The sequence below is a fragment of the Alternaria infectoria genome (genome assembly GCF_024043175.1).
Source record: "Alternaria infectoria strain BMP 0036 chromosome Unknown scaffold_5, whole genome shotgun sequence".
Lineage (NCBI taxonomy): Eukaryota > Fungi > Ascomycota > Dothideomycetes > Pleosporales > Pleosporaceae > Alternaria > Alternaria infectoria.
Window position 1 is genome coordinate 1,512,918 of NW_026250694.1, and position 26,218 is coordinate 1,539,135.

The 26,218-nt window shown below is 52.5% G+C and overlaps 9 protein-coding genes across 9 annotated transcripts; 6 read left to right on the forward strand and 3 right to left on the reverse strand.

Moving 5' to 3' along the window:
- Positions 1 to 779: 779 nt before the first annotated feature.
- On the forward strand, positions 780 to 3,998 carry J4E92_004159 (uncharacterized protein; the record flags this gene model as incomplete). Its single annotated transcript, XM_051495551.1, has 1 exon — positions 780 to 3,998. One exon carries the CDS (start codon positions 780 to 782, stop codon positions 3,996 to 3,998), a length of 3,219 nt encoding a protein of 1,072 aa, XP_051354570.1.
- A 1,784-nt stretch (positions 3,999 to 5,782) lies between these two features.
- On the forward strand, positions 5,783 to 6,634 carry J4E92_004160 (uncharacterized protein; the record flags this gene model as incomplete). The annotated part of the gene is made up of 2 exons (XM_051495552.1): positions 5,783 to 5,839; positions 6,176 to 6,634. 2 exons carry the CDS (start codon positions 5,783 to 5,785, stop codon positions 6,632 to 6,634), a joined length of 516 nt encoding a protein of 171 aa, XP_051354571.1.
- A 653-nt stretch (positions 6,635 to 7,287) lies between these two features.
- J4E92_004161 (uncharacterized protein) lies at positions 7,288 to 7,944 on the reverse strand (the record flags this gene model as incomplete). Its single annotated transcript, XM_051495553.1, has 4 exons — positions 7,288 to 7,469; positions 7,519 to 7,714; positions 7,770 to 7,791; positions 7,937 to 7,944. The coding sequence occupies 4 exons, from the start codon at positions 7,942 to 7,944 to the stop codon at positions 7,288 to 7,290; spliced, it is 408 nt and encodes a 135-aa protein (XP_051354572.1).
- Positions 7,945 to 8,178: 234 nt separating this feature from the next.
- On the forward strand, positions 8,179 to 9,620 carry J4E92_004162 (uncharacterized protein; the record flags this gene model as incomplete). The annotated part of the gene is made up of 3 exons (XM_051495554.1): positions 8,179 to 8,763; positions 8,814 to 9,065; positions 9,117 to 9,620. 3 exons carry the CDS (start codon positions 8,179 to 8,181, stop codon positions 9,618 to 9,620), a joined length of 1,341 nt encoding a protein of 446 aa, XP_051354573.1.
- Positions 9,621 to 10,027: 407 nt separating this feature from the next.
- On the forward strand, positions 10,028 to 11,144 carry J4E92_004163 (uncharacterized protein; the record flags this gene model as incomplete). Its single annotated transcript, XM_051495555.1, has 3 exons — positions 10,028 to 10,200; positions 10,262 to 10,541; positions 10,593 to 11,144. 3 exons carry the CDS (start codon positions 10,028 to 10,030, stop codon positions 11,142 to 11,144), a joined length of 1,005 nt encoding a protein of 334 aa, XP_051354574.1.
- Positions 11,145 to 12,004: 860 nt separating this feature from the next.
- Positions 12,005 to 13,607, forward strand: J4E92_004164 (uncharacterized protein; the record flags this gene model as incomplete). The annotated part of the gene is made up of 3 exons (XM_051495556.1): positions 12,005 to 12,464; positions 12,520 to 12,917; positions 12,966 to 13,607. 3 exons carry the CDS (start codon positions 12,005 to 12,007, stop codon positions 13,605 to 13,607), a joined length of 1,500 nt encoding a protein of 499 aa, XP_051354575.1.
- Positions 13,608 to 13,860: 253 nt separating this feature from the next.
- J4E92_004165 (uncharacterized protein) lies at positions 13,861 to 14,793 on the reverse strand (the record flags this gene model as incomplete). Its single annotated transcript, XM_051495557.1, has 1 exon — positions 13,861 to 14,793. One exon carries the CDS (start codon positions 14,791 to 14,793, stop codon positions 13,861 to 13,863), a length of 933 nt encoding a protein of 310 aa, XP_051354576.1.
- Positions 14,794 to 15,946: 1,153 nt separating this feature from the next.
- Positions 15,947 to 17,047, reverse strand: J4E92_004166 (uncharacterized protein; the record flags this gene model as incomplete). Its single annotated transcript, XM_051495558.1, has 1 exon — positions 15,947 to 17,047. The coding sequence occupies one exon, from the start codon at positions 17,045 to 17,047 to the stop codon at positions 15,947 to 15,949; it is 1,101 nt and encodes a 366-aa protein (XP_051354577.1).
- A 1,360-nt stretch (positions 17,048 to 18,407) lies between these two features.
- J4E92_004167 (uncharacterized protein) lies at positions 18,408 to 20,618 on the forward strand (the record flags this gene model as incomplete). The annotated part of the gene is made up of 3 exons (XM_051495559.1): positions 18,408 to 18,681; positions 18,732 to 19,363; positions 20,052 to 20,618. The coding sequence occupies 3 exons, from the start codon at positions 18,408 to 18,410 to the stop codon at positions 20,616 to 20,618; spliced, it is 1,473 nt and encodes a 490-aa protein (XP_051354578.1).
- Positions 20,619 to 26,218: the final 5,600 nt, after the last annotated feature.

Consider the following 26,218-nt stretch of genomic DNA (forward strand, 5'->3'; position numbering starts at 1 on the left):
CGCTCAGCGAGGCCTAGCGATATCATTAGCGTCTTCATCCTCATCTCGATTATCCTGGACATTCCACAGGCTCGTACCTTATGGCTTCGTCATCGCTCAGACACCGCCGTCACGGCCACTTTTACTGCTTGTCTGGCCATTAAAATTATCATACTCTTTCTCGAAGCACTATCCAAGAGACCATGGCTACTTCCGCCGTACCAAGCCTACGCGCCGGAGGCACTCGCAAACATCTTCGACCGAACGATACTGTGGTGGCTTGGCCCGCTCTTTCTACTCGGTTATCGAAAGAACATCAAGTTTGAGGACTTGTACGATATCGATGAAAGTCTGCTGTCTGAATCAGTGGAGGATTGGTTCATGTACTACTGGTCACGCTTTCGTAAGCCAGACTTCGATACCCTTTAAGCCTGTTTCTGACGAGATTAACAGGCCAATACGACGTCAAAAGGCGCCCTCTACTGCGAGCAATGATCTCGACAACCAAGTGGAGCCTGCTTGCGACAATACTACCGCGTCTCTGTCTCAGCGCTCTGAAGCTCACCCAGCCTCTTTTGATTGACAGAATAACAAAATGGCTCGGAGATGATTCGCGAGACCATGATACCGGAAAAGGCTTGATTGCGGCGACGATGCTAATCTACCTGGTCATGGCCCTCTTGACGGTGACGTACAGAAGGCAGGCCGACCGATTTCTCACTACGCTGCGCGGGGTTTTCATCTCCGCATTGCATTCGCAGAGCTTGGCCCTTTCCAACACCCAGCTCTCAGATGGAAATATGCTCACGCTAGTAAGCACCGACGTGTTGCGCATCGGCATGAGCTTGCAGCGAGTCGGAGAGATGTTTGCTGCCCCGTTCGAAATCGTGGGTGTCGCAGCATTGCTAGCTCGTCAAAGCGGTGTTTCTTGCATTGCCCCAATCGCAGTGGGAGTGGCAGTGCCCATCATCAGTGCCCTCAATAGTAAGCGAGGTCTGCCGATCCAGAGGATCTGGCTCGATGCCATTCAACGACGTGTTGCATACACAACTGCTGTACTCGGTTGCTCCAAAGGCTTCAAGATGCTGGGGTTGACCGAGTTCCTGTCTCGACGGATTCAAGCACTGAGAGTCAAGGAGCTTGCTGACTATGCCGGGTACCGGAAGTTCGTCGCAGTCAGGGAAACACTCGCTTCAGTACCCAATGCATTGGGGCCAACTCTTACCCTCATGATTTTTACCCTGATCAATGGCGGCGATAAGCTGACTCCAAGTGTGGCGTTCAGTACTTTGTCATTGGTCTCGCTTCTGTCCGTGCCGATACAAGAGGTGGTCTGGGCCATCATTGACCTCCAGCTGGCTCACACGAGCCTTTTGCGCATTCAGTCTTTCCTTCTTAGCGACAAAGACGATGACGCTGGGCCCTCATTAGATCTGAACAGTGCTTCCACACCCATTGAGATCACGACGATGGTTCCAAATGGCGTCAGTCTGACCGATGCGACAGTATACGCTGGTGGCAATCCTCAGCGCCCTATCCTCCAGGACATCTCCCTGGATCTGCAAGAAGGATCCTTCACCCTCGTACTTGGACCAGTTGGAAGTGGGAAGTCGACTTTACTTCGCGCTATCGTCGGCGACGTGAGGCTGAGTTCTGGCAGTCGTACCGTCTCGAGGGACTTCCACTCATTCGCATTCTGCTCTCAAGAACCCTGGCTGCCCAACGACTCGATCCGGAACATTATCATTGGAGAGTCCGACTATGACCCAATTTGGTACAGCACGATTGTGAGCGCATGCGCGTTGTCGACCGACATTGCCCGATTTCCGGCCGGAGAGCAGACAGCGGTAGGTAATAAAGGCATGTCGCTGAGTGGCGGGCAGAAGCAACGTCTTGCCCTCGCAAGAGCGCTCTATTCGCGGATCCGTGTCTTGGTTCTAGACGACATTTTCAGTGGCCTGGACATTACCTCCCTCAAACATATTGCTGGATCTGTCTTCGGCTCCTCTGGCGTAGCCAAGCGGCATGGTCTCACAGTCCTCATGACCACTCATACCGCCACGTATTTTGTCCAGCAGGCTGATCGAATAGTCGTCCTGGGAAGCGAAGGCAGAATCGTTGAAGAAGGGTCATTCGAGAAGCTGATAAGTAATCGGAACAGTTTCCTCCATAGCATCGAGCTTCGAGAGGAGGGGACGGGCAATCCGCACGAAGGGCCGAATGATGCTGTCGAGATTCCAGCGACTTCGGTCATGGGGTCAGACGATGCTCTAGAGTCTCCCTCTGCACGCCGGACCGGAGAGCTCTCGACCTACGCGTACTGGTTCAGATCATTCGGATTGAGATTATCCCTTCTGTTCCTTGCCGCAACATTATTGGCAGGGTTTTTCTGGAAGTTTATGGAGATCTGGGTTCGGTGGTGGTCTGATGCAGAAGCATCGCGACACTCTCTGGGATATTGGATCGGCTGGCATATTGCGTTCGCGCTGCTCGCATTGTTGTTCGATTTTGCCAAATTCTGGACCATCCTCGTCTGGGCTGTACCTCATTCATCAGCGAACCTCCATCAACGAATCTTGAACAGCGTAATGAACGCTCCATACTGGTTCTTCTTCAAGACGAATTTAGGGTCGATCGTGAACCGCTTCTCTAATGACATGACGTTGATCGAGAGCGCTGCTGCCGGTCCCATCTTGCAAGCTTCGGAGAGCCTTACGATGGTCTTGGGCAGCGCGGCATTGATACTGGCCGGATCGAGCTACGCCAGTGCCACTCTGCCGTTCCTGCTTTTGGCGGTCTATCTCTTACAGCGATTTTACCTTCGCACGTCGCGCCAGCTCCGTCACATGGACCTCGAGACACAGGCGCCTTTGGTTGATGCGATCCAGGAGACAGTGTATGGCGTTTCGACCATTCGCGCCTTTGGATGGCAATCTGCTTCCCATAGGAAGTTTATCAGCCTTTTGGACCGTTCTCAACGCCCACATTACCTTCTGCTGTGTATCCAACGATGGTTGGGCCTCATGCTGGACCTTCTGACAGCTGTGATCGCCACCGCTGTTGTAGCCCTAGCTGTCAGCGTGCCGTCGACATCATCTGCGAGTTCTCTAGGTTTAGCCTTGCTCAACATCTTGGGGCTCAATGGTCAACTCTCCACTTTCGTAGTCGCCTGGACAACGATCGAGACGTCTGCTAGTGCCGTATTTCGCTGTCAAAATTTCGAACGAACGACTCCAAACGAGCAATCGCCACTAGAAATCGCGAGACCTAATCAAGACTGGCCGGCAGATGCAAAGATCGTCATCCAGGACTTGCGCGCTACCTATACTCCAGATGGTCCGGATGTTCTCAACGGAATCAGTCTTCGTATTGCACCAGGAACCAAAGTCGGTATCTGCGGCAGGTCAGGAAGTGGAAAATCATCTCTTCTGCTCTCGTTCTTCCACATGCTGGAGAATATCCCGAGGGACAGTATTTATATCGACGATGTTGATCTTACTACTGTTCCTCGAAGCTCACTCCGGGAACGCCTGACGGCGATTCCTCAAGAGACACTGATCATACCTGGTACGATGAGGGAGAATATGGACCCTGTGCAAAAGAGAAGTGTCGATGAGATGAACTCGGCTTTGGAGAAAGTCGGCCTCGCTTCACTGGTCGCTGGTCGGGGTGGTATCGAAAGTGACATGGCCGACATTGGTCTGTCTCAAGGTGAGCTACAACTATTTGATGTTGCCAGGGCACTCCTACGCCCAAGCAAGATCCTGGTGGTGGACGAGATGACCTCTTCTATGGATTCGTTGTCAGAAAAGGTGATCCTTGATCTTGTGCGAACCGAGTTTGAAGGCAGTACAGTTGTAGCGGTTGCGCACCGGCTGGCTACCATTGTCGACTTTGACACAATTGTAGTCTTGGACGCGGGGCGCCTGGTTGAGTCTGGGCACCCCCATGAACTGCTTCAGAAACCGGACGGGCAGTTCCGGAGGATGTGGGACCAGCAGGAGTCACAGGATCGGTAAGTACCAATAGTTGAGTAGCTGGCCCATATACAAATGGCCAAACTCAGACCCAAGGCCGGGACCTGTCCTGCTCTTATCATCTTGTTACATCTATCACAGTCCGTGACGCCGTTCGTGCTGATAAGTGATATGTAACCTTGAGCCAATTCAGGTAATGGAGCTCGTCCCAAGATACACAGTCCATGGCACCGCCCTGCATCTTGGTAGGAGTAAGCCAAGCCCTGATGATCCGACAAACCATCCCAAGCTCGAGGAAGATATCGACTGCCGACCTACTTCTATCGGTATGCGCATTACCGTCCCACGCGCTGCCGTGTAGCTGCCTTCTTACGCAACAGGCTCTGCGCCCATCTCCTTATGCACAAGAACGCATGTCGTCAAACTAGCCTCAACAAACGACAGCGATCATCGATGAACCGTCCTCGCTTAGCCTGTCGATCCGCCACACTGCATAAGCACGTGAAAGCCGCCGTTGTGGTGAAAAGTGGCGTGCTGTCTTTATCGCGTCCTTCCCGGCAGGCCCACCTGCTCAAGAAGGAATGCCGATTATCGAGGTTCGGAGGAAGATGCATGCCGCGGTTCCATCGGGGCTCGGTAGCAGCTGATCAAAGGCGTTGTGACTCGTGATAGCCAAGCCATTGAAGAACAAAGACGAAATGAGATTTTCTCGTGAGCTTGAGCCGCAACGCGTGACATGCAAGCTCCGCATCGGCGCCCGATGAGTAAGCGCGCTCAGCATGTGCGCCAAAACACGATTCGTGCGCTTTAGCAACACGCCAAACCTCGTCATCCACTTTCACATGCTTTGCAGGTTTCTATTCTCATTCAGGACCCAGAAGGGCCTCAACACGTTCCACCGTATTGATATCGAGACGCGCGCTGTCCTGCAATCCTGCTGATGCACAGGAGGTATCTATGCGGCACGTATGACGGAGCCAGTTCCCGTCACCGTTCAATGGCAGCGCTGGAATTGTCGACGTGATAAGAGAACCCAATTGCGAGGCGAGGACTCCTAGCTGCCATGCACGATGCCAACCGATCCATGGTAGGTTTGCGGCAAGCAATTGGACCTTCCGCGATAGCTGACGCGGAAGCGGAGTCGACGTACCGTATCATCGAGACGCGACCGATAGGACAAGAAATGCAAGCCCGACATATGCGTGTATACAGGGCGGCCAAGCTGTTCGAATATTTCGCCAACAGGAGAGGGGCGTGGCTGACCTTATCTGACGTCGCCGCGTCGTGAGTGGCCAAAGCGTCGCGTCTTTCACATGCCAGGCGCAAGCTGTACGCCTTGCAGGCCAGCTCCTCAACGCTCGACGGGCGCGCGATAGAGTTCGAGACGCGGGGCAGACATGAAGGCAGCATGTTGCGGCTTGCTCTGTGTAACGTCTGACTTGCATCGACTCCGCACGCTGGGTCTCAACGGTCGAGACGAGAAGCGAGGCGAAAAGTTGACTTTGGGTAGTGACGTTCTGGTAGGTCCCCGCGTAGATTGACATGGCGCTTGTCGACGATAGCCACTTTCACATGCCACTGCATCTGCTTCACCCCAGCCCACTGAACCACGCCCTTTTCAGCAAAGCCTCCCAACCAAATACAGTCACATCATAGCGCACAGCCGTATAATAAGGTCGACCAGGACCCTTCTGTCTTGCTCTACGTTACTGCTACTCCTCCACTGCCTCGCAACCCAACAATTCTTCTTCCACTACAGTAGAACCTGCAACACTGCATATCTACTACTACGATTAATGGCACCACACGCAACTGACGACGGCAACATGAGCTCTCAGGCGCCTATGACTAACGGCGAGACGCCCAGTTCAAAGGCTTTGTCGGTATGTGCCACTTACTTTTCTTCTTTTTCATCACACCCGCAAATATGTCTCTTCAAAGACATCACGAGTCACTTCGCTGCGATCTAGCATTGATTGCGGACCGTCGCGGGGTTTCGAGCACCTGGGAACCGCAATCTACTCGGACCAGTAACACGGCGCACAAAACCCACGATGCAGGCGCGGAGCTTACGGCCCAGCCAATCAACCCAGCATTCCGCGAACCTTCTTACAGCATGAACCCTACTTCGCGGAAGCCGTCCGAAAAGCTTCCGTGGGAACTTTCGCGGCTGCATACTTTGAGATCCGATAGACGAGCACGAGACTAACTGCCTCCAGCATCTCAACTCCTACCCCGTAGTCCACGACAGCGTCGAGACTTTCAAATCCAACCCCTACGGCTCGCGCGCACTCAACCTCGCCAGCAATACCTACAACTCGGTCGTTGCACCCTTCCACCCTTACCTGCGCACACCATACTCTTACCTCTCGCCCTACCTGGCACGCGCCGACCAGCTCGGTGACTCTGGCCTCTCCACCCTCGAGACACACCTGCCCATCGTCAAGGAGGACACTTCAAAACTCAAGGAGTACGCTTTCTCGCCCGTCACATATGTGCGAAGCACATGGGAAGACGAGTACAAGAAGACGCACTACAACAACGGTGTCGTCAAGATGGGTGTTGCGACAGTCAGCTTCGAGCTCAGAATGGTGAGCGATGCGTGTGACGTCGTGCTGGGATACCTGAACAAGGGCAAGGAGCAGACGAAGAAGAAGGTCGATGAGGTTAAGCAGTAGAGTGCGACTATGGCCTGCATAGTATCTCGGGGCGTTTGTACGATGAAAGGCGAGGTAACTAGGGCTCGCTGATCGGAAAAGCAAAGGCGAAGGGGCGTCCATCAGTATGGGTTGTCGATGTAACGTCGAGTAACTTTCTTGCGCTTGTCTGCGCGCCTTTCCTTCAAAGATAGACCGGTTAATGACATGATATCCCTTCTGTTCAATCGATTGGTGTTCACTGAAACGAGCAAGGGCCTAGACGACTTCCTCATTAACGGGACCGAGGCCGTCTGCGTGATTACATCGTCGCACGTGAAGGCAGCAATACGGGGCGCTCAGGTCGTGGCGTGCATCGGCTCGTTGTTTCGCTTCGGTAGTGCTGGTTGTTCTAAGCCTGCATTGTCAGCATAAGGCTCACTACATCATCAGTATCATCCAATAGTAGACAGAGGCCAACGTGAAAATCATGTTCATTTCATGAAGTTCGTGAATTGAGCCGGATGCCTTGAGCGGATGCCGGATTTTTCATGCTTTGATTATCAAGCCGAAATACACGCCTGGACGACAGGCCGCGGTTGTGAGGTCCTGTCATCCTATGATATCCACCGCTCATGCAGCATCTTCCGTATCAAATCATGCCCATCTGCGCCCAGCCGTAACCGAAGGAAAGCTTAGAACTGTAAGGGAGTGAAGAACCACCTGTTCTTTCCGGACTGGTATCGCTCCTCGAATGCCTTCTTGACGGTCTTCTTGGCATCCTCCCGTTGCGAGACCTCCTTGAATGTGTCGGCGGAGATGACGCCCTTGAGGTTCTCGAGCTCGATGGTGTAGCGGGTGGGCATGATGTGGGTGTCTGCGTCTATCAGCGTCTGCCCAGCGAGTGCGTCCTCATGTCCACGTACAGTTGACCTGCTTGACGAAAGGCTTGACCTTGCTCTTCTTGGCCTGCTTGGTCTTTGACATGCGGCGGGTGACCTTGGAGGGGTAGGTCTCGATACCGGCAACGAGCGCGTGGGGGAAGGGGTGCGACTTGGTGCCGTTGTCAAGTGGTGAGATGATCACGCACTTCTTTCCGGCGTAGCGGCCCCGGGTGATGATCTAGGCGGACTGTGAGTGAGTGCGATGGGGGTATTTCGAGCGATTTCAAACGTACGACAACGCGTCCGACCTTGAGGCTGGTGAAATGTTAGCAGCTGTTCTGTCGCATGTTGTGGGCTTTCCAGGGTGCGATTATTGGCGTCCCGCTGCGCATTTCGGGGAGCACCGCGGGGCGCCAATTTGTATCGCAGAGAGGATCGTGTGCAGCATCGGGGCACTCACAACTTCATTTTGGCTGTTGTCCGGGTTAGTGATGGGGTTCTTGGTCCTGGAGTTCGAGGTTGTCGCCAGAGCAAAAATGGTGTGTGGCATGTCGCTTGATCCGATGAGTTTGGCCGGCGCCGCCCCACATTAATTCTTAGCGCCAAACACGCTGGTTGGCTGGCCCCGCCGCCGCCTCTAGGAAATCTTGAAGACCCGCAAAGTTCGCGACGGCCAGTCGACACAGCTGGACAACCACCACCATGAAGATCAAGGCCCTCAGCCGGTCCACGGCCTCCACCCAGGCCCCCGGCTCCAGCGTCGCCAAGGTCACGAGGAACCTCGACCCCAACCTGCATCCGTTTGAACGTGCGCGCGAATACACCAGAGCCCTCAATGCGACAAAGGTCGAGCGCATGTTTGCGCAGCCCTTCCTCGGCGATTTCGAGCCTGGCCACGTAGACGGTGTATACTCCTTCGCCAAGGACCCCAACTCCCTCGAGCATTTCGCCAGTGGCAGTGGCGACGGCATCGTCAAGGTCTGGGACTTTACCAGCCGGGAGGAGAAGTGGCAGGCGCAGGCGCATGAGAACCTCGTCAAGGGCATGTGCTGGACGCGGGACAAGAAACTCATAACCTGTGGATCAGATCGCCAGATTCAGCTGTTCGAGCCATATGCGCAAGCCTCGAAATCGGCGCCAAAAGCAACATGGCACGGCAACTCAGCCTTCACCTCCGTCTCGCACCATCGCTCGCTACCGACCTTTGCTGCTGGATCCAGCTCCATCTCCATATACGATACATCGAGGACATCTGGCGCCCCTGTTTCCAACCTCGTGTGGCCATCGGTACGTCTTTCATGCAGAGCAGACCCAAGGCATATACTAACAATCAGTAGGCCATTGACACCATCACGGACGTCAGGTTTAACCAGGTCGAAACCTCGATACTCGCATCATGTGCGACCGACCGCGCTGTCATCCTCTACGACGCCCGCACGAACTCACCCCTACACCGCACTGTGCTCAACTTCCCCGCCAACTGCATCTCCTGGAATCCCATGGAAGCCTACAACTTCGCCGTTGCTTCAGAAGACCACAATGGATACATATTCGACATGCGCAACATGAAGCGTGCGCTGCAAGTCTTGGTAAGTCTCCCGTCTGGCGGTCGGGCCAGACTCATTACTAACGCCAAGTAGAAAGGACATGTCGCCGCAGTCATGTCGATTGAGTTCTCTCCAACGGGAGAGGAGCTCATCACCGGTTCCTACGACCGATCCATAAGAATTTGGGAGCGATCAAAGGGCCACGCTCGGGACGTCTACCACACCAAGCGAATGCAGCGTGTCTTCTCTGTCGCATGGAGTCCCGACAACAACTACGTACTCAGCGGATCAGACGACGGCAACGTCCGTCTATGGAGAGCGAGAGCTTCTGAGAGGCAGGGCGTCAAGTCATTCGCCCTAAAACAGAAGCTGGAATACGATGCAGCGCTTAAGGAGCGATACAAGCATATGCCAGAGATCAAGCGCATCGAGAAACACAGGCATCTGCCCAAGACTGTCAAGAAGGCGGGTGAGATCAAGAACGAGGAGCTCAAGGCTGTCAAGAGGAAGGAAGAAAATGAGAGGAGGCACACGAAGAAGGGCACAGTCCGGAGGAAGGCAGAGCGTGAGAAGATGATCTTGGCGAGAGAGCAATGATAAGTCAAAAGAAAGGTTCAGTCAGTATATTTTTTGCATAGCGTTGGCGTTCTTGGTATTCGGGTAGAGGACCCGCGGTACTATACGATGCATCTGAGGGTGTTGATCGTAATTTAAAAGATATGGGATATTTGACTCCATCATCCTGCCTTTCCAGCAACAAATGCTCGCATTGAAACCGATGCTTTTCGAACGTCGATACACGTGACGTCGCGTGATTGCGTCATACCTCGGTCTAATAGCTACCCCATTGCAGTCCACAGCACGAAAGGGCGCGAAGAATGACATTGGACCGGAATCAAACAACATACTTCACTATCCGATTTGCAACCTTCAGATACTTCTGAGCTGCACCGTTGTACTTCCCCGCCAGCAACATACCAACCTGAGCCGCCCGGATCGCAAACATGGCATCCAGATCCGCTCTCCACATCCAAGACACCAAGTTCAACGATCTCGGCCTCTCAAAGTCCACTTTGAACAAAGAGAAAGTATGCTGCTACACACGCTCGCTAGAGAACGCCAGCGATGACAACCCCATACTCGTTCTCATTCATGGATATCCGCAATCGGCTTACATGTAACTTCCTCTCATCCCTATCACTGCACTTCATACATCAGATGATCTGACAAAAGGCTAGGTGGCGCCACATCATCCCTCTTCTCCCATCCAAGGCACCGCTCTTCGTTCCAGATCTACCTGGCTACGGCGCTAGTGCACCGATTGCGAAGAACGATAAAGTGAGTATAGGGACGGCGGTACTCGAGGCGCTGAAGACAGAGGTCAAGAAGGGTAAAAGTGCAGATGGAGATGTGAAGGTCATACTCATTGGCCATGATCGTGGAGCGAGAGTCGCCCATCACCTCACTGTCAGCGGGGTCAATGGAGTGAAGATCTTGGGTGTTTGTTTGATTGACATCGTATGCATTCCTCCCCGGACTTCCTTGTGTCAGGCAGGCTAACCTTGATAGGTCCCAACCTCCACACAATGGCAGCACTTCACCTCCCCAGCCACCGCAGCAAAGGAGATAACAGGCTACTTCCACTGGCCCCTACTCGCAAATGTGGATTTAGCAACGCGTATGATCACTGCTTTCGGCCCCTCCAAGTGGTGTCAGGAAATGATCCTGCGTTGGTCAGGAAAGAGCAATGCCGGTATCGAGAAACTGAAGGCTAATGATTCGTTAACCGTCTATGGCGATTTCTTCAATCAGGAACATACGCTGAAAGCTACTTGCGAAGACTACAAGGAAGGCGCTACGACGGATGTCGAGAGGGAAGAGAAGAATCAGAAGGAGGGGAAGAAGATTGGTGTCCCGCTGTTGTTGGTATATAGTGCGGCAAGCATTGGGAGCAGGTTTGACTTTCCGGATGTGTGGAGGGAGTGGGTTGGTGAGGGAGTCAAGATTGATAATCATGGGTTGGGGGATGGAGTTGGACATTTTGGGGCGGAGGAGGCGCCTGAGGAGTGTGCAACGGCTATAGTGAATTGGACGAAAACATTTGTCGGACGGTACATGTAGAGTACTGGAACGTTGTACAGCGAGTCATTCCAGACCATCGTAATGGTTTTCCCGGTCCGGTCGAACAGAATTGTGCTACAGGATTCAGGAACATAATCGTCATCTGTCGCTGATCATCCTATGTAATGATATTGGCCGAGCGCTTATCCGGCGCTCTCGTGGATGAGGCCACAAGTCGTAGCTTCCTATCCTTGCCAATCTTGAACGGAACACAACGCTCACCAAGATGGCAAAACTTGCCTTGCTAGGATAACGAATTTTGGCGCCTACCGGCAGGCGTGATTCCGCAGCTGGTGTCGCGTAACACAATGTCGCATTACCGACGACTTTGAGGTATTGACGTGTCGTAGGTTAGGACGTAGTTCGCGTCGTGAGGGGGACCTCGGGACCATCCGCGCGCCGCCTTGGCGGCTGCTTCGCGTCTGCCAACCCCTCCCGACGCGATTCGCTGACACCCACCTCCTTCCAGACCTTGCATCGCCCTCGACCACACGGCAAGGGCAGACAGCCACACTAACTGCATCAAACAGGTGCGAATCGATGCTTGCCTAGGAATGATACAACTCTCTATTCCCGAGAGGCATCTCCGCAGCTGCGGCGTTCTGCGGCGTCGCTCTGCATCATGCAGTCCAGATTATCGAATAAGCAATGCAGTGCGATAGCGACATGTTCGCGCGATTGGCGACAATCCGAAGCTGACTGGCTGACCTGTGCAGTGCAGAAGAGGTAGCATGCTGCCTGCATTTTGAGGCACAAGCTCACGCAGAGCGACAGGCAACTCTTGTGCACAGTACCTTCCATAACCTCATTATCCGCATCCGACCCTCCAACTCTAGCACTGGCGGAATCGATCGTTCATCATGCTTCTTCCTACCGCTGCAGTTTGGCTGCTCTGCATCGCTCGTCGCTCATATGCGTCAGCACCGTACGACCTGCAGCTAGCAGCGTCCGCGTTGAGCCCGCAACTATCCAAGGACGCCATTATCACGTTTCCAGGGGATGCTCGTTGGGACGACCTTCAAGTCCGCGGCGCTTCACCGCGAATATCTCCTGACTATAATGTGGTAGTTGAAGTCGCGACTGAGTCCGACGTGCAGACTACGGTCGCGTTCGCCAATCGTTTCAACATCCCTTTTCTGGCCGTTACCGGGGGTCATGGATGGACCACAACGCTTAACAATCTATCGTATGGCATTCAGATCAACATGCGGAAGCTCAATACTACGACACTCGGTCAGAACGGCAAGACTGCTACTGTTGGAGGCGGAACGATGCAACACGAGATTACCGGCTCCCTGTACGCCTCGGGCAAGTATTCTGGTAAGCTTGAACCCGTACCTTCATACACGTAGTTGCTTACCGTTCTTGTCACCAGTTACCGGGCTTGGAGAATGCGTGTCAGTAGCAGGTCCACTGCTGGGAGGCGGCCACAGTCTCCTCCAGAATCAATACGGATATTCTCTTGACGGTCTCGTTTCCGCGCGCATCGTCGTTGCCAGCGGTAAGGTTGTAGAAGCCTCCCGGACGAAGAATGCCGATCTGTTTTGGGCTCTACAAGGTGCAGGCCATCAATTCGGCATTGTGACAAGTCTTGAAGTAAAGATTTACGATATCCCTTCCAACTGGACCGTATACTCGATCATCTTCCCATCTGACAAGGTCGAGGCACTCTTCAGTCTGGTCAACGAATTCGAAGAGCCGAGTACGGAACGCTCTGCGAAGCTAGCGCTCACAGGGCTGTTCGTGAGAATACCTGCTGCTGATCCCGTCAATGTAAGCGCAGCCTCGCAATACATCTGCCAGATACTGACTGCTCATTAGCCTGTCGTAGCATACACTGTCGCCTACGAGGGCACGGAAGCGGAAGCTGACCCCTATGCCGCTCGTTTCAAAGCGCTCGGCCCAATCTCTACCATGGTCTCCACGGACGTCAACTACGTAGAGCTATACACGGTGACTGGAAACAACCTCGGAGGCCAAGCTTGCAGGCGAAACCAGAACGTTGCAGGAGCCGGTGTCTCTCTACCTACCTGGGATCTTGAGAGTGTTCGCAAAGCCTTCACGTTATTTGGTAACATCACAGCAGACCCGCGCTTCAACACATCGATCACTCTGATGGAGAATTACGGCATGCAAGGCGTACGAGCTATCGACATATCTTCCACTGCGTTGGCACCCGAGGAACGCGAGTATCCTATTCTTGCATCGCCGGTGTTGTGGTGGGTTGGCGACGATGCGCAAACCACCAAAGATGCGTACGCACACACGCGCGCAATGCGTGATGCGCTATACACTGGCCTCGACAACAGCAACCAGAAGCGACACTGCTATGTCAACTACGCTAACGGAGAAGAGGATAGGCCTGAGATGTATGGGTACGATGCAAGGCTCGCTAAGTTGGTCAAGTTGAAGGGTAAGTGGGATCCAAAGAACAGGTTTGGATTCTACAACCCAATAGTGTAGACAGGAATGCATTCACAGTAGCAGAAGACGAAGTATTTTGAGGACGACTTTATTACTAAACTAAACGCAAGTGCGGCGAATGATGGTGCCGGGAGTAACTCGCGTCGAAAACCAGCGCAAACCGAAACGCCAAACCTCAGCCGGGAGCAACTCGCGTCACAACCCAGCGCCGAACCCAAACGCCAAACCTCAGCCAGGAGCAGACATCGCATCTCTCCGCTGCCAAAACAAACACAAAAGTCCGGCGAAGCGACTACAGCCACTTCCAAACGGCCTCGTCGTCCCCACTCGCGACGCTGCCCTCTGGATCCCAGTCGAAATCCTTTGCCTTAGGCGGCCACAGCCCCTGACACTCCAGATACTTTGCGATGGCATCCTCCGTCAGCTCCGCCCCTGACTTCTCCTCCACCTCTTCCTCGACCCCTGACACCTCCCCCTCCCCCTCCTCAGCGGGCAGCGCGAAGGTCCTCGCAGCGTCGTGAAGCTGCTTAACGGACATCTTACAGGTATTGTCGACCTCTACGCGCGCTAGCCCCTTGCTGGCGAAAACTTTGGCCTCGGGCCCAAACTCCGAAAAAGTGTGTTTGGTCATCTTCCAGACGCTGACCTCTTTTTCAGAGGCGTTCTGGTCGATTTCTTCAACGGTATGCTTGCTAGCAGTGACCGTGAGGTGTGTGTGTAGTGATTGTCGGGTTTTTCGCTCACCCGAAACGGTTTCGGCATTGTTGAACAATCCCGCTTCGACGCAGGATTGGCCGACGCCAAGGTATTCTGCCTCCTCTGCCATGTACAGCCTGGCCAGGCGCTCAGGCTGGTTGCAGGCGATGTGAAGGCGTTTTGTGGCTGGTAGTGCGTCGCCAAGCACACCCCAGATGTCTGTCCAGGTGATGCTGAGGGTGGTGGACTTTGATGGTTTGATGACGATCTCGAGGATCGTGTTCTCGGGATCTATGGCCAGATCTTCCCAGTCTTCTGGGCCCCAGATGGGGAATTTTTGGTGAGATGAGGACGACGCTGTGGCCTGCGCCTCCTTTGATGTGGTGAAGAGGGCGGCTGGTGACGAAATGCTTGTGACCATGTATTCGTCTTCGTCGAATTCGACGGTTGCTGTTGTGGCCATGCTCGCTTGCCAGACGGCGTTGCGGAGCTCTTTGGGTAGTTTTGGGAAGAGCGTGAAGGTAGACATAGCGATGGTATTGGTAGTGATGTAGTAATGGTTTTGTCTGGCGTACTGGTATGCGTACTGGTTTTGTCTGAAGCGAGTTCGGACGGGTATGGTAAAATGGTATGAGAGGATAGTTCTGATGAGAGAGAGAGGGGGAAATGGGCTGCCTTTTATTCAGACTCAAAGCGCGCTAACTGCAGTACCGCACTACTCGACGGCGAAGAGTCATAAGGTCGCCTGTGTCTTTGCTCCACTCAAAGCGTCCAACGAGCATATTATCACGTCACAAGAGTCATAGAGCTACCCTATGACACGACATAACGAATACAATCAGCGCAGCGACCAAGAAACGAGACCCGACATTACAGCCTGGAGGTACTCGTCGCGCCATTAGGTGTCTCTGGATACATGATTATATCGCAAAAGCCTTCGGCCAAGAACCGATACCCAAATTCACAGCCGGAGGTACTCGCCGCATCACATAGAATTGTATCGCGCAAGCGTTCGACCAACGATCGAGACCCGATTTTGCAGCCCGGAAGTACGCGCCGCACCATATGGTGTCTCTGGACATATCGTTATCTCGCGAAAACCTTCGACCAAAAACCGAGACTCAGTTTTGCAGCCCGGAGGTTCTCGCCGCACCTTATGTTGTTCCTGGATATGTCATTATATCGCTCAGAACTTCAGGCAACCACTTCAGACCCATAACACTAGAGAAGATACTCCTGCGATATGGCACCGGTGCAAGAGTTTCCAAGTCATATGATGGCTCCCATACTTACTCTGCGACCACTCGTGGTCTCAGCATAGGCAACCGCCGCTCTGCGACCCCCGGAGTTTACCCAGCTGCCCAAAGCTCAGCCGATTACGCATAGTTCACCCGAAGCTATGACAAGTGCGCGTTGCTGTGCTCAATCGTCTTGGGGCTAGTGGCTTTCCAAAAGGCATGTACACATCGCGCTTGTTCAAGTTTCTCGAGACACCTGTTCGATACATCATCTGCTTTTCTCATTCACTAAAGCCGTAAGATACTTCCTATCACTATTTGCTAGTTTATATTGCTATTTTGGATTGCAGTGTCAGCTCAGGTGTCGTTCTCTATCACTCGCCAGTCCGGATTGAGCGCACACTTGTCTGCTGACTAACTCGTCCCCGCTTTCACATACTCTCTTCACAGACCCAGACCTTCCCATCCCTTCTTCCATGCAGTTCTATCCTGCACCTTCTCCACCCTCAAATCACGGCTCCGAGCCTGTTCGTAGATTGAGTCATCAACCTCGGAGAGTTTCCGCCGCTCTCCTGCGTCGCTTTCGCTAGCGTCGTCATCGCTCTCATCTGGATGTACGGACTGGTCGTTGCACGGACTCTCCCCAAGCTTGATAGTCTTCAAGTTTGGCCATTCTGTCTGGCGATCTAGAAGATGCTTGAGGTAGCGCTTGGTCTCGTACGTCGAATCCATGATACCGATCTTCTCGATCGTGGTAGGTAGACGACAAGTTCGGAATGTCCCGTACTTGGCAGAGAAGAAAGCGTCTTGTGGGGCATTGAGACTGCGAAGTTTAGGTAATCCAGCAAACGTGGTCATCGGAGTTGTATCGTGGATATACTCTATCATCGCAATGTACCTGACCAAATCCTTGAGCGCGGGCTCAACGTCCAGAGTTAGATCTGTCAAACTGCAGCTCTTCAGATGCGAGACAATATGCGCGAAAGATCCTCGTGGAAGGTGGGGGAGTCGGAATTCGTCGTATGGGTCGACAACAGCGCGGTACAGAATGAAGAGGTGGGTCAAGTTTGGAAGACCGCTAACAACGCTTCTGAATTGACCGTACACACCCTCCATGTGAGTGGCTTCATAGCAGTAGAGCGATTCGAACTCCGGTTGGATGACCAGACGGGTCAAAGTCGTAGAAACTGTTGCACCAGGTGTGATATGTGATGTCATCGTATTGGCATAGTCTATGGTCGCCAGAGGGTCTTCGAACAGGTCGAACCTCGCGGCTTCAAGCCGGGGTAAACTCAGCCAGCTTGATGGTGCGCGTCCATTTGTTGACAACCGTGTCAGGCTAGAGAGGCCCTGGAAGCAATCTGACAAACTCACGTGCCTGGATATGAGCTCGAAAAGATTTTCGACTTCGGCCCAAACAGCGTTGTTCTTGTCTTGTTCGTAATACAATGGTGAATCCAAGGTCGTCAGCGAAAGCGTACCGAGGGCAGGCGTTATGCACAGGATTATCCCGATGAGAGCCGTGTCTACGCCCCTCACCAGCATGTCTTCCCAGTCCTCGTGGTGAAGCGAAACACCGTTCCTTGAATTGACAGTGCTCGTAAAACCCTGGAATAAGGCCAAAAGCTCCGGAATACCGCAAGTACAGTCCTGTCGGCACTCTTCATAATAGCACCCGCAAGATAAGCAGCTCCGGTGATGCGTGAATGACTTGCCGGATAAGCTGATGTTTAGTTTCCGCACTCTGTTCGCAAGATCGGGTCGCTGCAAGAGAGTACGCGCGAGATTTGCAAGACCTCGTTTTGGGGTCGGATTTGGAGAGACTTCCGTGTGTAAGACCTCTTGCGCAATAGGGCATAGCTTCCGGCAACTCAACGCGAGGTGATTGAGATCGTTGCATCCGTTTTTAGTGTCGTCTCGCAGACATTTGGCGACTGCGACTAGGAGCTCGTCTGGGAGGCCACACAAGTCAGTCATGTCGACGAGCGCGCGTGTCTGAGGCGTGGGGTAATGATCTCAGGTGCCCAGGTGAGATGAGAGAGCGATAGCCTGTTCAGTGCTGGGGAGCAGGAAGTCGCGAACAAGCCTAGTCTCGCCCGACTGGGTAAGCTGCCAACGCGCTATCAGCTGACTCTTCTCTCACTTGCATTTTCAGATGTCGCAAGCTCGAGCAGAGTTCACTCACTGTATCGCAAGGTTGTCTAGTGGTCGCGCTGTGCTCTCTGTCAAAGCTCGTGAAGCACCAGAATGTGTCACTACCAGATAACTTTGGATGGCAAAGCATCATAGATTTGCAATACAGCCTATCAATCTCTTGAGTACTACTGGTCAAGCTCTCACGTGTTGGCTCCGCTGCGTCCATCCCTTCATCTCTCTTCTCTGCAGTCGATATTACCAGCTTTCGAATGTAGTCATCCTCAGTGCCTAGATATAACAGCGCCCTCGTTGCCAAAAGCTTGGTCACTTTAGTCGCGTTGGATTGTGTAGCTGCTTCGTGTGATTTCCCCTCTTTGGTCACACATGCACTTGCCTTCGATAACCGGGCGTTGTGTCAGCTCTACTCACCAGCTTCGCGCCTGATCCACCATTTTATCCAGTCGACGATTCTATACTTCTATGTTTAGATTTGGGCTGCTGCTTTCCTTCCTTCACCATAGCCTTCATTGGAGGTATCTCCGTATTTGACCATTGGGTGGGTCTGTGACGGCTAGCGTGTCCGTTCATTGGACGTGAAGTGCCTTGGCAAGGCCGCTAACCTGATCAACCGTGCCACCAGACAGGCAGCCATCAGCCTTTGCCTGATACGGCGACCTCCAAGCTGCCGTACATAAACTCATAACGTCTTCTCGACAGCTTTCGCGACCATCTACCGTTTACCTCAAGCTACGAAACTCGCGCTGTCCCAATGGCGTCTGATCCTATCCCTCCACCCTCCAATTTTCAGCCACAAAGCCCGCTGTTCTATGTCATACCTGGCGAGATCCGTAACGAGATCTTCCAATTGGCGCTCATGCAGGATGAAGACAGCGCAGCAGCGTATCCGGAAGACTCGTACTGGTACCGGCCAGGTTTCTCAGGTCCGCTCAAGGGCAGCAGTGCGCTTTTGCGCACGTGCAAGCTCGCGTACGCGGAGGGACAGAAAGTGTTCCTCAGAGAGCTGGAATGGGCTTTTTGGTTTAGTATGTTTATGCGAAATCTGTGACGTTACCCCAAACTGATCTCGACGCAGATCGGGGACCTGATGGCCGTACATGCACTCCAGCGTGCGAAAAGTTCTTCCGCAACCTAACTCCACAAGCCGTGCAGTCACTCCAGAAAGTTCGTCTTTTCACGCAGATGTTCTGGCTCGAAGAAGGCGATCAACTATTCTACATCCTCAGCATACCTCAATTCCGACCAACCCAGCTTACTATTACCATACGATACTCTGACTGGTGGTTCTGGGAAAGCAATTCGCCACTGAGTATGGAAGAAAAGTGGCTACGCTACTTCGAAGGGAACCCCGGCTTGCGCGTACTGAGGGTTGAGTACGAGACGCTCAGTTGGAAGAAAGCGGAGATGATGCGCATCATCGATCGAAACAAGAAATGGAAACTACCTGTACGAAGGGAAGGCGGCAACTTCCAGAAGAATGAGCTCGAGGGATATCTGAGCGCTGAGAACACTGAACTGAAGGAATGGACTTGGAAGGGCCCAAGCAAGCTGGGTGGACAAGATTGGATTCACCACGGCACCGAAGATAAGGTCGAATACGTCGTCGTCACAGATACCTGGAAGTTCGTGGAAGGCAAACTCACCGAGAAAGAGATGGAGGGCCGATTGACCACTATGATGCGAGCACCTGAGTTGACGCGGGCCGAGGTGGAAAGACGCCGCAATATAGGCGCATGGCGTGGGAGACTTCGGGAAAGGAAGACTACACAGTATGCAGCTTAGTAGAAATATAGCTTTCTAGCTGGGAGGATTGCGGGGGGTTTGGGGCTACTAGGACTTCGCACACGGACATGTCTCTCGTGAATGTCGGTTCGCACGATTAGCCCCAACATGTCATCATATCAACATGCCACCTTGAACTTTTCTTCTATCTCTATTTGACCTTGCTCATCTCATGAACACTCTTAACATGATGTACATAGTGCTTTTACCTGTATGTGAGTAGACTTCAGATCAATGCGCGTACCGCATAAGGCTTAGGAATATCTGAAAGGAAGGCAGGAAGACACCTAGGCGCTTCCAAGAATGTCAACAATGCGAGCCTTATCCGCTCTCCTGTAGGCGCCGTACGCAGACAAGGCCCCTGTCAACCTGCAGGTATACGTGTGCTACGCTCCCATTGGACCAACGCGCACCTCCCGTAACGTCTGAGGAACGTTGTCGAAACCGGTAGAAAGTCATTGAGTCTCATACATATTATCTCACATTGACTGCTCGCCATTTAGAAATCTTCTCAGCAAAGATCGCGATCTGCATGAGTTCTGGCCAATATTTTGTCGCTGCCGCCATGTCTCCGTCGCGCTCGCAACCAAGGGCTAATGTACTGACCCATCAGCCCACCTCGACCGAAACGACTTCGACGCCTACGAGACCGCGGAGGATGATAGAGAGGGAGTCGCAAATCACGAAACTTGAATCCGCTGTCTTATATCCCCGGCTAGTTCTTTTGGAAGCTCTTACTGGCTTCATGAATAAACCAAAGCAACGAGCAAAATCCGGTCTTGCGATGTGTGAGGCTCGACGAGATTTCCTGGATTCCTTCGCTTATCTTTGCGACGTGGAGAAAGGCGGCAAAACGGTCACGGCTACTGGCTTACAAAGACTAGAGAAGGACAACCAACTCTGGCTGGCTGCTAACGAAGGTATACGCGATGATATCCTGATATATGCAAACGATGTCTTGGATCAGATCAAATCCGCAACCGCAGAGACTCAGAGCATCATTCAAGACCGCATTGTGGCTCTTAGTGTCGAGAAGTGTAAGCCGAGGATACAGGTCTACAAAACAGCGGTGCAGGAACTTGCACTGAAATGCAGAATGGCTCTCCGAAGAGTCGAGAGAGACGACGCCGGTATGTGTGGTATTGCATTCGGATGGGCAGATGCTTACTCAGGAAGTTAATCTTCTACGAACCAAGTTGAAGAAGCTGCATGAGCCGTCACCAAGTATGAGCTTGGGCAGCTACGTTGATCTGTGTCATACTCTGAGAACCGAGTGCATAGAGGCTATCAAGTTACACTCCAGCACCACGGACGACGACTTCGGCAAACTAGCGCATTTTGTCTATCGCATAGGTGCGACACGCGAAGCAGCAAACAAAGTCGTCGAAGCTATGATTCGTGTTCCTTCTCTTCAGCGAATATCCAGGATACAGACCATTAGTACGCCCCAAGTTGTCAAGAAGACCATATCGCCAAGCTGCATGAGTCCACATGAGGTCTTTTACGGTGTGCTCAAAGAGACCAGCCCAAATGTTCCTTTGAAGTTTCAACAAGCATTCCTCCAGCTATACCATTTGGACTCATTACCAACGAGACCAATCTATAACCACATGGTCTCGAAAGAAACGGTAGTGACCAGGATACACGCCGAACTCCAAATTGCAGACAAGTTCGCCAGGTCGCAGGCCATCAACTTCGTTGACGACGACAAGTATATCGGGTGCAGCAAGCCAGCGTGTTATTTCTGTTACAATTGGCTTTGCCTTCACACGCAGGGTTATTCTGAGCCTGCAACCCACTGCAAAGTTATACCCGGCTGTCGTGGACCAGACTATGAGCTGAACGATGCGGGGACGGATGTCATGATATCCATGTACAGTAAGATCAGCCGGCAGGTGGGACAGGATATCTTTGCGTTCCTGGAAAAGGATACGCCGCCACCAAGGGTACCTTATATGTCTACTGATGCTGGAAGTCGGGCGCCGAGTCGCATGTCGGGGTTCTAAAAGTGAATATGGACTATAGCATATCCAAGATGGTATACTCGTGGGTCATCTAGGCATTATAATGCACATGCCTTCGGCAGTTATTACCACTGCAATACTACAAGAAGTCTCCACGCTCCTACCACCCGTGGCCAATTTTGATATCAATAATTCTCAGCGCTCGACAACTCTCAACTCCAACTTTTCTGGCTGTCTGACATGAAGCAGCAGCGGGTCTGCACATGAGTCCCGCAAAATACTCACCACCTTCTGTCCAGCCACACCCACCGTCTCGCCGTCTTGACACACCACTTCAACCCTGACCTTTTCCAGGACGCTACTCAACACACTGCAAAACTCCACCTTACTAAACTTCATTCCCGGGCAGATCCTCGGGCCAGTCCCCCATGCGAAGAATCCACTACCACTCGTTGGGTGCTTGAGTTCTTCAGCAGACAGTATCTCGGGTAGAGTTACCCTGCTACTACCGGCGGATTGCGACTGAATCCAGCGCTTCGGGTTCCAAGTAAGCGGATCGGGGAAGTTGGCGGATGAGGTGTGAGAAGCCCATGAGTTGAGCATGATTTGGGTGTTAGCCGGAAGGACGATATTCTCATGGGCTTTCTTGGATTCTAAACTGGTCTGTGGGATAGTACGCTGGGGATGTGCAGGAAAGGGTAAACGCGGAAGAGGCGGCGAAGGACTGTAGAGACGTAGCGTTTCGTACTTGCAATTCTGTTAGCCTGCGATCATGCTCCGCGCAATAGTAGATGGCCGGTGTTTATGAAGAACGAGGACGTACCATGACAGCCATTACTCTCTTCAGTTGTGGGAACACCCTTGCATACTCCAATTCATCAGCCGCTTCGTCTTTCAGAACTTCATCTAGCTCTTCCACTACCCAGTCTTGGACATCAGGGTGCACAGCCAGCAAAGCCAATGCGTATGATAGTGTGATTGAAGTAGACTCCAGTCCACCAACTGTGAAAATAAATATATTGCCTCTTAACTCAACGTCGGATAGTTTAGCTTTCGAACCCCCACTTCCAGTGTTCTTTGTATCGTTGGCCATGATCAGGGTACTGATGAGTGTAGCAGCTTTGGGTTGCCCGCCGACAACTTTTGATCGCTCTCTCACGACAGTTTCGTCCATGTATTGCCGGAACTCACGCATGGCGAGTAGCAGTCGCTTAGTACTAGTCGGAAGCAGCGATTCGAATAAGGGGAATTTGAAGAGTGGCATGATACCCTCTATAGCCGGTGAGATTGAAGTACTCATCACCGTCACTAATGCATCGCGAAGTGACAGTTGGTGACCTGATGTCGGTTCATTGACTTCTGTATTCTCAAAAGCGACCGAAGAGATGACGTTGAGCGCCAGTGTACTGGTGTCTTTGACCATGCTGTTCGTGCTTCCGCCGGGTGATGAGAGCCAACGCTCGATCATGTTTTTCGACTGTTGCAGAGCTTCGTTCCATACCGTGGCTGAGGCTCGCTCGTTAAAGCATGGCGCTGTGAGTTTGCGATGACGGATCCAATCATCGCCATTTGACTTTTTGCATTAGCTTTTACTGTCCCGAGTACTAAGAATATGGGGTGAACTGCGACTTTCCAGAGCATATGGCACATACCGTGTCAACATTTTGCCCAAACGTGCCCAATATCTCTACAGTCATAGTCAGTTCCCGCTTCCAGTGTCCTATCACACATCGTCGAACTCACCATTCACATTGTCAGGCTTTACAAACCCCCTCCAATCCTTGAGTACATGTTCAATCGTTTTCGGGTCACTCGTACATAGCACATTATGCCCTGGCGCCACCACAATGAAGCAGAGACCAAGTTCTTGATGTAACTTGTCGTTGTCTTGCCAGCAACATGTCCAGTCAATGGCTCTGAACCACCGGTATCTTTTCAGGTAAGTTCGGAATAGACTAGCTACCAATTGCCATTGTAGAGTATATGGGGTGACAGGACTTATGATGATGCGCAAGCCAAACTTACGTGCGCACACGTAATTGCGATAGAGTTGGTACAGCGGATACGTGACAAAGAAGTGAGCGAAGAGGCAGAGTATCGTTGCGATGATCATCTTAGCAGGATTTGGTCGATGATGTGAAACCCTGATTGACTACAGGCTCCTTGGTGTAGCTAGAATCTAGAAGACACTGGACATCTGTTATCTGGGTGTTTGCGCGCTGAGATTGCACATCACGCGGGGTCACACATGCATCGTGCTTATTGAGGCAGGCGCAACTTAATGTTCAACGAATGAAGGTCAAAAAGTCGGCTTCATCCGACTATCGATTTCTCACTTATGCGAAGATACGAACTATCAGACAGAGATAATCGCATAGCAGTAGAGGCATGAAAACGCAATGCGCACGCGCAGCGCGCATGCAGGCGCATATCACACACGTGATGTCATCCTACTCTACATCACAACCTCCACGAGCAAGGTTGCAGCAGTACAATCCTGCCACATCTGAGACACGAGCAAGCCTGCGCATGCACGCCTCACCGAGGCACGTCTGCAATGCAGGGTCAAAGATACCGAACGTGTCAAAACATGCAGAGCCGACCCGCGACGCACGTCAATTACTCGACAGGAGGGATGCGCCCGTCTTGGGTTGAACATGGCATCGTGGACACTTGCAACATTGAATGTTTGATCTACAACATGTGTTCGCAGGAGATTGCGGATGGGTATTTTGCTGGTTTTACCGTAGTAGCAAACTTGTATGTTTCAGGCTTTAGCCTGGCTTGTTTCATGGATCTGGTAGGTATGTGTGATTCGGAGTGGGTTGGGGAGAAGCATTAGCCGGTCGCGTTGAATGATGATGTCGCGATGAGAGGCGCAACGGAGCCGAACGTGTCGGGGGATTGTCAACTTTCCCGCGAATTGGAATGCAGTCGTCAACAGTAACAGTGATGTTGTTTCCACATTTATTCCATATCGTTGATGTCAACAAAGGCAAGGCAATGGGACCCAATACGTGGATATGCGCATGCTGCATGTACATTGAGGCAGAATTGTAGGTACGCGTGGGGAGCAGTCGGTGGTCGACACCCGACATTGCCGTCTGCAATGCGGGGTCAGAAGGCAAAGACCTAGTATTGGTGGTTGCAGGGTGTGTAGACGTAAGTATACATGCGTGCTGAAAGGTAGCACCACGCTATGACAGCTGGTACCGTGGTTCGCATAATGCGAACCCAGCCACAAGGCAGGCGCAGCAAAACTCAAGCAACTTCAACATGACTAAATGAACTACGACGCTGGACTGCAACACGATCAATGCGCGAGTTCTCTCGGCCCGCGATGCATGCAGAGATTTTCCTACCAGATCAGCCCATGTTTCCCAGCCACCCCGGCGTATCCCGGGATGGCTGGCTGAGCACGTTCTCCTCGGTGTATTCGGATAGCGATGGAAGAGCTCGAGCATCCTGTGTGTGGACCACCGTTGACGCGTATCTAGCTTTTAGCAACGCTTTGGCGTATATAGCCCGGGCCTAGGCGTCATAGCCCGTTACATTCGGTGAGTAGTCCGTTCGCATAGCCACGGATTAGAGGTTCGGCCAAAACCAGCTCGGCTCGAAGTGTTTTTGCTTTGCTCGGATACGACAACACGACCCGGTAGTCCTGAATTTGATTACCTATCGAAACACACTAGACGATTCGTAGGCTAGAAGGGAAGGCGTAGGTGGTAGAATATCGCGCGATGCTCTCGGTCCTGTGTAGAGACCCTCGGATGGGAGCTCTAGAATGCCGTCATATTACCGACGCACTGAGGTATATTGACCATGCCTTTAAGCGACTGTGGTGATTTATCCAGCCGCCCACTACCAAGGACGCGGGTAACGCACTTTGCTTTCCCTAGCGAGCCGGTGTAGTATGGAGAAGATATCGAAGGTGGCGTGTTTCCAGTAGATAGCGCAATAGCGCTTGCACGCGTTATCTGTTCGCCTGTTGCCCGGCGAAAGTACGTCTTTGGATAAAGATGAGTCGATGTATGGAGCGTCGATACCGGTACAGCCGCGTTCTGCAGTAGTATACCGGGTCGCTATGTGTCCATACAGCTGGGTCCGACGGTCAGTACAGCAAGGACGTCGCGGTAGGCTGAATGCACCCATGGAAATCCATCGCCGCCCATGCATAGTTGCGCTGAGACCCTTCTTAGAACGTATGTTCCTCAATTCGAGTCATTCCAAGGTTCTTGATGATCGTATGTAATCCGCTTCATAGCGTGGGGCATACTGCAGTGTACCCTGAATTGTGGCAAAACATACAATTGACGCATGTAGGTATGTCGTGCGGATCATGCACCGCCCTAGCCACAAGCGACTCTGCTGCGAGATGGCAGCCTGCTTTGGCTGCCGTTGAGATGCTGCATGGAGGCGGAAGTCGACATGTGTGCCCACCGGCGACTTTCTGACTCAAGTGACGACTCCAAAACGTCTGCGTCGCTGCCGGCACTTTAGAAGTACATACATACGCTGAGCGTGCGGCGCAGCGGGGGGAGCACGGCCGTCTACTTCACCCTAGCTCGCCAGCAAGCTTTTAGATTGCTTCAACCTTCCATTGAAGATCCGAGGTACAAGAATAGAAGAGCGGTGAGGGTTTCGCTTCTAGAGGATGTTTGTTGCCGGCAAAACGGGTAGTCATCTCAACCGAACAATGAACCCCTCACTTCGATTGTTCATTGTTGAACTTTGTTGAGCATCGAAGAGCATCTGGAGTGCAATCGAAAAGACGCTAGAGAACGTCGGAACAAGCGAGTCGTCCACAGAGCGTGAC